This window comes from Crinia signifera, chromosome 6 (assembly GCF_055691185.1).
Source record: "Crinia signifera chromosome 6, ASM5569118v1, whole genome shotgun sequence".
Classification (NCBI taxonomy): domain Eukaryota; kingdom Metazoa; phylum Chordata; class Amphibia; order Anura; family Myobatrachidae; genus Crinia; species Crinia signifera.
The window spans coordinates 11491267-11505001 of record NC_139222.1 but is presented as its reverse complement, the minus strand read 5'-3'; the positions used below and the strand labels follow the sequence as shown (position 1 = coordinate 11505001).

The following is a 13735-nucleotide window of genomic DNA, read 5'->3' as shown; positions in this document are numbered from 1 at the left end:
CCATTCTGTGTGATCTCCTTCTGTACCCTACTCCTCTGTCCTGCCGCTGCCCCATTCTCCAGCTCAGTCCTGATGTCCCCATTCTGTGTGATCTCCTTCTGTACCCTACTCCTCTGTCCTGCCCCATTCTCCAGCTCAGTCCTGATGCCCCCATTCTGTGTGATCTCCTTCTGTACCCTACTCCCCTGTCCTGCCCCATTCTCCAGCTCAGTCCTGATGTCCCCATTCTGTGTGATCTCCTTCTGTACCCTACTCCCTGCCGCTGCCCCATTCTCCAGCTCAGTCCTGATGCCCCCATTCTGTGTGATCTCCTTCTGTACCCTACTCCTCTGTCCTGCCCCATTCTCCAGCTCAGTCCTGATGTCCCCATTCTGTGTGATCTCCTTCTGTACCCTACTCCTCTGTCCTGCCGCTGCGCCATTCTCCAGCTCAGTCCTGATGCCCCCATTCTGTGTGATCTCCTTCTGTACCCTACTCCTCTGTCCTGCCCCATCGTCCAGCTCAGTCCTGATGTCCCCATTCTGTGTGATCTCCTTCTGTACCCTACTCCTCTGTCCTGTTGCTGCCTCATTGTCCAGTTTCCTTACAGTTAGCATCTTTTTTTTTTTAATCATTTTTATTTGAGCTTTTTTTAAAACAATATAAAGACATATGAATATGACATATACATTAACAACAAACTTGAAAGTACTTTTCCATTCACAGCCACAACATACATTACAATTCTTGCCTCCAATACCACATATCAAATTTGACATGTCTCCCTACCATTTTTAATTCTTAATCCTCCATTCTTTTTACGCATAGTTACCATCCACTATTTTAGACAACTGCTTTACTTCGATCCATCTCATATTATACTCTCTATCCTGATATTACTATTATTCTTACTCTTTTCGGGCTTCATTTACCTCTAATAATTTATTCATTTTTATGAGCTTTTAAGTGAATTTTACCCTCGTGATTCTCCCCCCCCCCCTCCCTCCCATCATTCTAATATGATAAGTAGCTATGGCTCTTATTTTAACGCCCAATTTGTGTTCGATCTTTCGTGCTCTTTCTTTCAATCATTTCTGTTAGTGCTTTTCCCCTCGATATAGCCTTACCAAGGCCTTACTAGATACACTACGTGTCATCCTACTACTTATATAACATCATAAAGTGCTCATTTTACTCATAATCAAGGTAAGCAATGTGATACACAAAGGAGAAGGAGAAAAATAAAATAAATAAATACATAAATAAATAGATACATATATAAATAGATTAACAGAGAATTAAGGAATAAAGACATAAAGTATAACTTCAATTCTCTTAATTTCTCCCTACCCCTTTATATATTCCCCCCCTCCCCTATATATATCCCTTATTATACCACCCCTCCCATATCCTGTAGAATTTTGTTACTGTGTTCCGTGATATATATATATATTTTTCGTGCTCTATTGTGCTATTTACTAATTCCACCCATTTCCTAATATCAGGGCCTTCTTTGGCCATCCAGGATCTGGCTATGCTGACCTTTGCTATTGCACATATATTTAAAGCAGTTTGTCTTTTTTCGGATGTGGTGTCCTCACGAGGCCAAATACCCAGAATGCAGCTACCTGGGTTCACATGTTGATATGGGATTCCCAGCTCTACCAATATCTCCCTAACCTTTTCCCATAGGGTTTGCACCTTTTTACATTGCCACATCAAGTGAAAGAACGAACACTCCAGTTCCCCACATTTTGGACAACTATCCCCTTTGTTTCCACCAAATCTGCTCAGCTTCACTGGGGTTATGTAAGTCCTATGAAGTATATTTATCTGGACCTGCTGGACCCTTAAGGAATTGGTCGCGCCCCTTGTTGACGCCATGGCCATTATCCAGTCCTCATCACTAAACTCTGGAATGTCTACCCTCCATTTAGTTCTAAGTTCTGTAAGTTCATTTTCTTGACTAAAATTTAAGAGGTACTTATACATTTTAGAGACTCTCTTCCCCTGACTTGTCTTGTTAATGAAGTTTTTAACTGGAGTATCTATAATCATATGTGAGTTCTCTCCCCCAATACTTTGAGATAGTGCACTCCGCATTTGCAAGTATCTAAAAAACATTGATTTAGGTATCCCATATTCGCTCTGAAGTTGTGAAAAGGGTTTCAATACGTTGTTATCATACACCTGCCCCAGATAGTTGATACCATAGTTGTTCCATATTTTGTCCCCTTGTTCTAATTTTAGTTTCCCCGTATGTTTGAAGGAGAAGATGTACCTCTCAGGGTCGATTCCTTTGTAGTTGGTGATTCTGCCCACATGTTTCCATACCCTACTTGCCTGTGTCAATATCGGTGGTGTCCTCCGGCCACCTCCCGCCTCCAGTAAAGCCTGCAGTGGAGTATACCCAGGGGCGGCCACCCCGACCAGGTCCACCAGACCAGGTGGTTCTTCCCCTTTCCGGATCCAGCCACTGATATGAGCTAGCTGGGTCGCGAAATAATACAGCCTGAAGCTGGGCATTGCCAGCCCTCCCCTTTCTCTCTCTCTAATCAGGGTATCATTTTTTATTCTTGGGCGTTTGTTTCTCCAAATGAAAGATGTTACAATACTATTGATTTTTCTAAATATATCTTCACTTATAAATATAGGGGATTGTTGCACGATATAAAGAAACTTGGGCAGGATCACCATCTTAATAAGATTTATCCGCCCTATCAATGTCAATGGTAGCTTCATCCAACATTTACACTTCACTTTAATTTCCTCAATCAGAGGGGCCACATTATCAGAGTAAAAACTTTTGGGATCACTTGAGATGACAATCCCCAGATATTTACATTTTTTTGACACTTGGAGAGGGGTATCTACCCTAGACTCCCCCTGTCCCTCCTTTCCCCTTATCAACAGATGAGATTTATTCCAGTTTATGGTGAGGCCTGAGAAGAGCCCAAACTCCGTGAGTATGGTTATCACCCTCGGCAAATCCCTTTGATAGTTTGTCATGCCTACCATCAGATCATCTGCATATAAAGATACAATATTATAATTTTTCATCCTTAGGTCCCTCTCTATCCCAATTGTCTCTCTTATTTTACACGCTATTGGCTCTATCGCCACCGCAAACAGCAGGGGCGATAGGGGGCACCCCTGACGTGTGCCCCTTGACAGGGAGAAGGATTCTGACACAAATCCATTTATGGACACTCTGGCTGCTGGATTACCATACAGCAAGAAAATCCACCCAATGTAGCGCGGCCCAAAACCAAAGGCCTTCAGTACTGCTCGCAAGTACGGCCACTCCACCGAGTCGAATGCCTTGTTGGCGTCAAACGACGCCAACGCAGCATCAGACCCTATAAAGTCTAATGTCTGAAGGTACGTAAAGACCCGTCTTATATTTTCAGATGTGGCCTTCCCACTCATGAACCCCGTTTGATCTGGGCTTACAATATCCCTGACTACCCGACTCAGCCTGTTAGCCAATACTTTGGCATATATCTTCGCATCGGCTGTAATCAGGGATATTGGACGGTAGGAATCCACGTTCATCGGGTCCTTTCCACTTTTAGGAATGACAGTAATCACTGCCTCTGTCATAGAGTTTGCTATTTCCCCCTCCCTTTCCATTTCCTGGAACAGATGCATTAATCTGGGTATCAGGACAGACCCATATTTTTTGTAAATTTCCCCCGGCAGCCCATCAATACCTGGCGCCTTTCCATTTGCCAGAGCAGCTACCGCCTCTCCTATTTCTTCAGACGAAAAGGACTCTTCCATACTATTTGCTATTTCGGGGGTCAATTTTGGTAGATTAATCCTGCCCACATACCTTTGTATGTCCTCCTCCCCTTTATCCTCTAATCTCGATTGGTATACCCCCTTAAAGTGTTTTACAAATACCTCGGAAATTTTAGCAGTGTTGGTGTGGATTTCTCCAGCGTCTGATACTATTTTGCTCACTATATTTGTTGGTCTATCTACTTTGGATATTAAGGCCATGAATTTCCCTGCTTTATCCGAGTTTACATATATTTGATGGGAACTTTTGAGGATCCTATTTTTAGCCATACTTTGCAGATGTTCTACCCATTTTCCTTGCGCCCTCACCCATTCCTCTCTATCCTTCTCTGTTTTACTTAGGATATACCCTTGTTCGTACTCTTTCATTTTCTCCTCCAATTCTAAGGCTTTTTCCTGCGCCCCTTTTTTGATCAAACTTGTCTTTTTGAGCATATAACCCCTGAAAAATGCCTTGAATGTATCCCATACATTAATAAAATTAGTAGAACCTATGTTTGAATCAAAGAACCTCTCTATTTCTTCCACTACCTCCTCCGAATTATCCATCTGCTCTAACCACCCTGCTTGAAATCTCCAATACCTGAATCCTTCCTCCTTTCTTAGCTCTATTTTCATTACCACTGGGGAATGATCAGATATTCCACGGGCTTTATATTCTACCGCCGAGATGCTGTTCAACATATTTCCTGATATAAGTATCATGTCTATCCTGGAGAATGATTTTTTGGCTGGAGAGTAGCATGAGTATTGTCTTGCCCCCGGATATCTTTCCCTCCAGACGTCAAACCATCCTATTTCCCTGATAAAATCGCCTATACCTCTCCTTACATTCACCAATGCCCCTTTATGACTCCAGCTATCCATTACGGGGTTCAAAACAGCGTTTAAATCCCCTAGACCTATTACATTACTTTCTGGGTATGACGCTGAGAAATCTACCGCCATCCTCAGTATCTCATACGTGAAGGGGGGAGGTATATAGACAGACATGATACAAAACCTAACCGCATTAATAAAACAATCCAGGAAAATAAATCTACCCCCCGGATCAATTTTGGAGGTGATACATTCAAACGATATACTTTTTTTAATTAGGATTGATACCCCCCTAGAAGAGGAGGTGAACGGGGCATGGAAGTAAGACCCAATCCAGGGGCGCTTTAGTGAGAGGATTTTGTCCCCACACAAGTGCGTCTCCTGAAGACATATAACATCAGCATTTAGTGATTTGCATTGTTTAAGTACCATTGACCTCTTGATCTTTTCATTCAGTCCTCTCACATTCCAAGTCATACACCTAACCATAGCTTTTCCCTCTGGCAAACTGTAAACTTTCTGGTAACACGATAATCAAATTCTGGATTATTTTTAAACTTTTTGGTTGCAAGATACATACATAATTCACACTTACACATATCACATTTAACACATACCCCCCCTCCTCCCCCACCCTGTATCACCTACCCATCTAGGCATACCTATTCCCAACTTAACCCCTTACTCTAATTACACCCCAGTTTTCCTCCTCTTTTTTTTTTTTTTCCCTTTTTTTTTTCCTTTTTTTTAACCAAGGGGTTGATTAATTAATAGCCACCAAACGCCCGGCCGGCTCTCCAGCCCTTATTCATATTTTCCTTCCTATTTTTCTTCTTTCCCCCCCACCACCCCACCCCCCACACTTCAATATTGCTTTATTCACTTTTAATTTTCCTGGTTATTATTATCACAATCTTTTCCCCCGCTCCCCTCCTTTATATTTATTCTTCAGTACACATAAATCGGGCAGAGAGTTTCAGTCCTAGCCCAATTGCTTCCTGCCGGGATAGTTATTATCTAGCCACTTGGCTGCTTCACCCGGGTTCAAAAAGAATTTTGTTTCTCCTCCCGAGATCACTCGTAGTTTAGAGGGATATATCATTGAATATTTAACTTCGAGTTCTCTCATCCTGCTCTTGACTTCTCGGAATTTAGCTCGCTCCCGTTGTACTTCCAGAGGGAGGTCGGGGAATACTGAGACCTTTGCACCCTTATAACCAAAGTCCCCTTTGTTTCGGGCCAGTCTTAAGATTGTGTCTCTGTCCTTAAAATGAAGGACCTTGGCAATAAAGGTCCGAGGTGGGCCTCCTGGAGGTGGCGGGCGACCTGGTACTCTGTGCGCCCTTTCCACAGCAAATTGAGCCGTAAACTCCCCCCCTCCAAACTCCTCTTTCATCCACTCTTCAAGAAATTTTTCAGGGGCTCTTCCTTCTACCCGCTCCTCCAGACCCACAAATCGAACATTGTTACGCCTCATCCTCCCTTCAATGTCCGACATTTTAAAGCGTATCTCACTTAGCTGCCCCGTCAGTATTTTAACTTGCTTTTGCAGTGGTTCGGCAGCATCCTCCATTATGGACATTCGACTTTCCAGTTCAGTCACTCTTTCTCTGTTTTTTTGGGCATCATTCCTAATAAGCATTATGTCTGACTGGACCTGATTTATTTGTTCAGAGAGGCGAACTTCGCATTTATTAACAGCATCGAGGACCTGTTGTAAGGTCACTTCTGGGATTGGCTGTACGCTGGTTGCTTTAGTGGGGGTTGACTGTGGGGTAGCGACCTGCGAGCTATTAGCAGCATTAGTTTGTGTACGTGCGTACTTTTCTAGCCTCGCGGCAGCGGTATTTGTGCCTGTTTTACCCATTTTGGGGCTCTTGGGTTAAGGCCAATTTTTATCAAGAGTCTATGTCCTTTAGCTTTTTGCCTTTAACCTTTCAGCTGTTCAACTCTTAAATTACTGCAGCAGAGTATTTCTCAGGTTGGGTACAATAATCCTGCTGCTGTATTACAGGAGTTCTTTAATCCCCAGCCTGTCTCAGGACACAAGAGTAAACAAATATAAAGTAGGGCTTACCAGCCAAGGGAGTTCCACCAGTTTCTTTATGCCCTCAGAGCCTTCTTCGTCTCCCCTGATGTCACTGGCTGCTGGCTTTTGTTGCAGGACTTTTCTCCTCCGGTCTATGCAGGCACCGGTACCCGGACGTTTTTCCCCCCTGCCTGCTCCACTTGGATCCTCAGAGTTAGCCCACAATGTCCACTGGCTTAGGGGGTCCCCAGCAAGGCTTTCCCTCCTTGCCGTCCGCTCGCTGCTCTCCCCGAGCGCTCCGTCCCCTCCGCAGATTAGTGCTGGTCGGTGTAGCCGGAGGCGAGACACGCCAAGGAGCTCCAGCGTCTCTTCCTCCCCACTGCGCCCGCGCGAGATCACCCGCTCACGTGACTACCTCGTCACTACCCGGCGTCTGCGTCTCTGTGCCACTGCCGCTGCCGCTATGGGACACCTCGCTCCAGTCACCCGCAACAACCTCCAGAGCTTTCCTCCGTCAAGGGCTCACAATCTCCTCCCAGGTATATGTTCAGTGTGGCGGGAAGGGGGGGGAGTGATTCACCGCTGGTTCAGCTGGAGAGCCGGACCTCTCTCCTCCACCTCACTCACAGGCTGCCGTGGCCACACCCCTCCTCAAAAAACCTCCGAAAAAGTTAGCATCTTAGTCACATCATAGTTGGGTCCTCATGCCCCGGGCATCCATACACCACGTGGTACGAGATGCCCGGTGACACCACGAGAGGAGTAGTGCCCCATATGTTTCCTTACATTTAGCATCTTAGTCACATCATAGTTGGGTCCTAATGCCCCGGGTATCTATACACCACGTGGTACAAGATGCCCGGTGACACCACGAGAGGAGTAGTGCACCGTATGTTTCCTTACAATAGGCATCTTAGTCACATCGCAGGTGCAGAGAAAAGCCTCTGATTGCACTACAGACTCTGGGCTGTGACTTGGTGTCGCACACGTACAGTCACAGATGACGCACAACAGAACGTGTGATATACGCTGCTGGCACTGCATTGTGGTGCTTTGTGTATGTGTTCAGCCTCAGTCACACACTGATGTACAAATGTCGCACACACCAGAGATCAGTGTACACTAGCAATGTCGTTCTTCCACCTCTGTCTGTTTTACTTCTCCAAATAAGATGCACATTTGGGATGAGAGACACTCTGTGCTGCTGTGGGGCACGGGGCCTGGCACGCAGAGGGCTATACGGTGCTTCTGCAGTAATTAAGGACTCATCTGTGGAAATGCTCCACAGTGTAACACAAGATCTCTCTTTCCATGCGTCTGTTATTCCCAAGAAGGAATTACCCTGATGGATTAACCCCATTTTGTTTTTCAGATTTGAAAATAGAAGATGACATCACAGGAAGTTCTCCAGGAGAAAACCGCATTCCTCTAACTATACATTCAGTCCATCACAGTGCAGATACATCAGCTGATCCCTCCGATAGTGAGGAATGTTCCACTGATGACAGTGATAGTAAGGAATGTCCCACTGATGACACCGATAATGAGGAATGTTCCACTGATGACACCGATAATGAGGAATGTTCCACTGATGCCACCGATAATGAGGAATGTTCTACTGATGACGCCGATAATGAGGAATGTTCCACTGATGGCACCGATAATGAGGAATGTTCCACTGATGCCACCGATAATGAGGAATGTTCCACTGATGACACCGATAATGAGGAATGTTCCACTGATGCCACCGATAATGAGGAATGTTCCACTGATGCCACATTTGGTACACCTAGTACATCTCGCAAAGTATTTGCCTGTTGTGAATGTGATAAGTGTTTTCCATGTAAGTCAAAGTTAGTTGAACATCAGAGAACTCACACAGGGGAGAGGCCGTTTCCATGCTCTGAGTGTGGGAAATGTTTTAAAGTAAAGTCTTATCTTATAACACATCAGAGAGTTCACACAGGGGAGAAGCCATTTATGTGTTCTGTGTGTGGGAAATGTTATAAAATGAAAGCGCATCTTAATGTGCATCATAGAACCCACACAGGAGAGATGATGTTTCCATGTTCTGAGTGCGAGAAATGTTTTACACTTAAATCAGCTCTTGTCCTACATCATAGAACTCACACAGGTGAGAAGCCATTTTCATGTTCCGAGTGCGAGAAATGTTTTGCTTTGAAAGATGATCTTGTTAAACATCAGAGAACTCACACAGGTGAGAAGCCATTTCCATGTTCTGAGTGTGGGAAATATTTTGCACAAAAAAAAGATCTTGGGAGGCATCAGAGAATTCACACAGGGGAGAAGCCGTATGCATGTTCTGAGTGTGAGAAATGTTATACACAGAGAGCACATCTTGTCCTACATCAGAGAACTCACACAGGGGAGAAGCCGTATGCATGTTCTGAGTGTGGGAAATGTTTTCCACATAAATCAGCTCTTGTTGCACATCAGAGAACTCACACAGGGGAGAAGCCGTTTCCTTGTTCTGAATGTGGAAAATGTTTTATATATAAATCAAAACTTAATAGACATCAGCTAAGCCACACAGGGGAGAAGCAGTTTCCATGTGCTGAGTGTGAGAAATGTTTTGCCCTGAAAGGAGATCTTGTTAAACATCAGAGAATTCACACAGGGGAGAAGTTTTTATGCTCTGAATGTGGGAAATGTTTTACACAAAAACAAACGCTTTGTGCTCATCAGAGAACTCACACAGGGGAGAAGCCGTATGCATGTTCTGAGTGCGGGAAATGTTTTATATATAAACATCATCTGGTTAGACACCAGAAAATCCACACACAGGTGTAATGTAATACCCGGAAGATAAGGGAAATGATACAGGCTGGTTACATTACTCTGACAGTAAAAAGGAGAAATGTTGGCATAAATATGATGTATTCACTTATACCAAATTGTCAGGCGCTGTTTGATCTTAAATATTCATTATATAACCTTATTATTAATATCGGTCTCTATAGGATTTTTCGTGTCAGTGCATACACGAGTAGTCTAAGGGGGACATTTACTAAGATGTGTATTCTGCTTCACATGTGGTGTTGCTATGGGCAACCAATCAGAATCTACTTCCTGCCTGTCACAGTGTCACGATCGCGCTGCGGGGTCCTCCTCAGCGTTCGGCTCAGGTGTCCCTTTGATAGTCAGATATGAGCTGTCCCGGGGAAGCAGGAGGCTGACATCTCAGTGTTTGAATATTGGCTTCTTTATCCGGGATTAGTTGTAGATTCAGAGCATTTTCTACTTTGTCTCTCATTCGCCATTCAATGTGTTAAATAAGACGGTGGACAGCAGAAGGCAATTGTGAGGGTGAGAACTAATGCTGCCCATACACTTGTGAGATATTACATGCAATCATTTGCTTTTGACCACATCTGGCTGATAGATGAAATGTTTGTATGCATTTTAATGGGACCATTAAACAGGATGCGCGGGCACGCCTTTGAACGCTGCACCGATAGATCGTATGTGCTGCACATCATTTCTGTTGAATTGCAGGAGCGATCCCATGTAGTTTTTAACCACATGCAATCGCTCAAATGCAATCCACGGGTGGGGGGGGGGGGCAGCGGAGAGAACGCTTTCAGTGGCTTGGGGAGAGGGGGCCGAAGGGAGCGCTGGAGGTGTGGGAGAGGGCAACATTGTATTGTAGCGCTAGCGGGAGTCAGCGGTGGTGGCAGAATTATTTAAAACACTGGGCAGCCCTCTGATAGGCTGAGACAGCTTAGCCAATCAGAGGGCTGCCCAGTGTTTTAAACAATTTTGCCACCACTGCTGACGCCCGCTAGCACTACACTACAATGCGGTCCTCTGCCAGCACCTGATGTGCCATCTCAAGATGGCATGGACATCGGGTGCTGAAAAGGGGCACTTTTTACACCGCAAGATGCAATCGGGTTTGATGGACATCGCACTTCGATGTTGCATCGAATCCGATAGCATAAGTGTATGGGCAGCATTACTTTTGATATATATGTATATATTCCCTATTTTCTTACGGCTGTCTCATTCGGTGGTGGTGAGTGTCCCTGCAATGCTGATTATGTATCAGGGACCATCTGCACCAATGCACAGAAAGGCAGAAGCGTTCTCTTTTCATTTTCACTCCAACTTGCTGATGACCAAATGCTCTCATCTGCGGTGATCATATTACTGCCATACCTCACTGTGTCCCCTAGTCTCCTCCCACCTTAGAGGCTAAGCCGTGATTGGCCTGGTTAGCACCTGATTAGGAGACTACCAGGGAATACCTGGTGCTGTAATCTCTCAGACAGCAGAAGCGCAGGAACTATTCCCAGTGGAGTATTCTATACAGCCAGATCTGTTCTGTTTCTCTGCATCTCTCATCTGTCAGCCTTTAGGACGCTAACTGGTGCTGAGCAATATTATAAATGTATTCACTGGAACCTATGGATACTAAATATTGTATCTATTGCTGAGTACGGAATGTTCTCAATCAGTGTCATGCGTTATAACTGACATTTCCTTGCCGATGTCACTGATCATATTATATCTTAGCCACCTATTGTAGTGACTTACATCTTATTACCGGTGGTGGCCATTTATAGGAGATAATCCGTAGTGTAACCATTGTATGTGATCACAAAGACCTTTCCTATCATTATAAGGATTTCTGCATTTATATGTATTGATTATGTCTTTCATGTTTGTCTTTATTGCTAAATATATGACGCTATTTTAAACTATCTTCTGAATAAAAGTTTTTTTAATTAATTCACTGATCATTTTATCCCCTGTTGTTCTTCTTTGGTTTTCTACGACTGACTGTTGTTTTCAGTTATTGCACTGAACCTACCTTGGAAGCACCGCCAACCTGATACCACATGGGATTACCGGTAATGTGGTTTTGATGTTGGTAAAATTTGATTATTTACTTATGTTATACTTCAGTGCCTGTGCGAATCCTCCCCGACAGTGTGTATGGTTGCAGACCCGTCAGGTTGTTTTAAAAAGTGATGTGGGTCTTTAGAGCCTGTATGAGAGGTAAAGAATTCCAGAGGTAGGGGGCAGCATGTGATAAGTCTTGGAGTTAGGAGTGGGAGGAAGTAATCCTTAGGCAGTAGAGGTGGCGTGCATTATCAGAGCGAAGAGGGCGGGCAGGAGTGTAAAGGGCGATGAGGTCAGAGATGTGAATGGGTGAGTCATGCTGCTTTCAGACCGCATAACTGGCTTTGACCCTGTATTTGGAAACGTTTCCAAAAACGGGTCTGCCAGATAAAACCCCTTTCACACCGCAGCACTTAAACGGTATATTACCGTTTAAGTGCCGATTTTTTGACACTGGCAGACCCGTTTTTGGAAACTTTCCAAATACAGGGTCAAAGCCAGTGCAGCCTTCAGCCCTCCCCTCCGTGCAGCTCCCCCCCCCCCCTTCGCGTGTCGACCGAGAGCATGTCGACGCCCCCCCGCGCATGTCGACGCCCCCCGCGCGTGTCGACCCCCCCCCACCCCGCGTGCCGGCGCCCCCCCCCCCCCGTGTTGACTTACCCCGTGCCGGTACCTCCGTTGTGGACTGCAGCTCAGTATGCTCGGAAAGCACTTATGAAAAAAGTGTCTTCCAGAAAATGGCTGCCCCATAGGAAACCCTGTTTAAAAAAACTGTCTTCCGTATGGGGGGCAGCCATTTTCTGAAAGACACTTTTTTCATAAGTGCTTTCCGAGCATACTGAGCTGCAGTGCCGGGAACCACAACGGAGATACCGGCACGGGGTAAGTCGACACGGGGGGGCGCCGACACGCGGGGGGGTCGACACGCGGGGGGGCCGTCGACACGCGCGCGGGGGGTGTCGACACGCGCGGGGGGGGCTCCAGTGCTGTGAATACTTAATGAGCGCTCATTAAGTATTCACTGTGCTGAATTTAGGACCCAGCTCATTGGCTGGGTCCTAAATACCGTTTCTGAGCCGATTTTTGCGCTAAAATACCGGTTCAGAAACGGGTAGGACCCTGCATTTTAACCGGTTAGAAAAAACGGCATTTTCTAACCGGTTAAGTGGGACTGGACCTTTCAGACCGCACACATTACCGTTTTAAAACGGTAAAAAAACGGCAATTTACCGTTTTAAAAGTGCGGTCTGAAAGGGGCATAAGTGTTGGAAGCTTAAATTGGATTCTGAAAGGGAAGGGAAGCCAGTGAAAGAAACTATGATATTCTTGTAACCTTTCTTATTTCTGTGACAATGAGATTTGAAGTTTGGACCTGGATTAAAAATCTAAATCTTAGTTCTGGTTTTCTGCGTTTTCCAACCCAAGACCGAGAGCATGTTACCATTTTCTTTTATGTATTAATAAATTTGTGTGCATGTAAGAGTCAGTGCTTGCCCTGGGCATTGGCATACACACGGTACTCTGGCTGGTGGCAGTAACTGATTTGATTTAGCACATGCGCTGAGGTAGTCAGTAAGGTGTCACCGGCAGTGATATTTTGCCACGCCTAAAATAGTAGAATTTATCACCCTTTCAGACCTGACCTCTGACAGACTGATTAGAGAAGAATTACAACTAATTGAACTTCAAAAATAAAAAATTCCTTGGGGACAGATTCAATATACCACCCAAAGACAAGAAGAAACCAATTAAGACTTTAGAGAAAAAAACATTGACGAGCAGTTCAGTATACAAAAGACCCAACCTAACATACCAGCAGTATATGACATCACTACATACCAGCAGTATACGACATCACTACATACCAGCAGTATATGACATCACTGCATACCAGCTGTATATGACATCACTACATACCAGCAGTATACGACATCACTACATACCAGCAGTATACGACATCACTACATACCAAAGCAAGACAAGAAACAGAGACCCCAGCAGAAAACAATATTCTAGCTGATGAGACAACGAATACATCGATATCTGAACAATCGTTTTCAATACATGAAGTAGAAACACCGTTAGAAGAAAACGCACATTACGACCATCTAGCTAGGATTTCACTAGAACAAGGATGGGAATCAAGCAGAACAGAGGGACATACCATCAGATTCTCAATATTAAAAACAGAATTCGCAATACATCAGGGTACATCTGAGAAAGGATCAGAACTAGAAT

The 13735-nt window shown here is 44.7% G+C and overlaps 1 protein-coding gene across 1 annotated transcript in view; it reads left to right on the top strand.

The window, feature by feature from the left end:
- Positions 1-13735, top strand: part of LOC146007440 (uncharacterized) — an 89056-nt gene that overhangs the window by 33789 nt on the left and 41532 nt on the right. Inside the window, exon 8 of the mRNA XM_083145788.1 lies at positions 8004-9326. Coding sequence (XP_083001914.1) covers positions 8004-9326 — 1323 coding nt within the window. The remainder of the gene's footprint in view (positions 1-8003; positions 9327-13735) is intronic.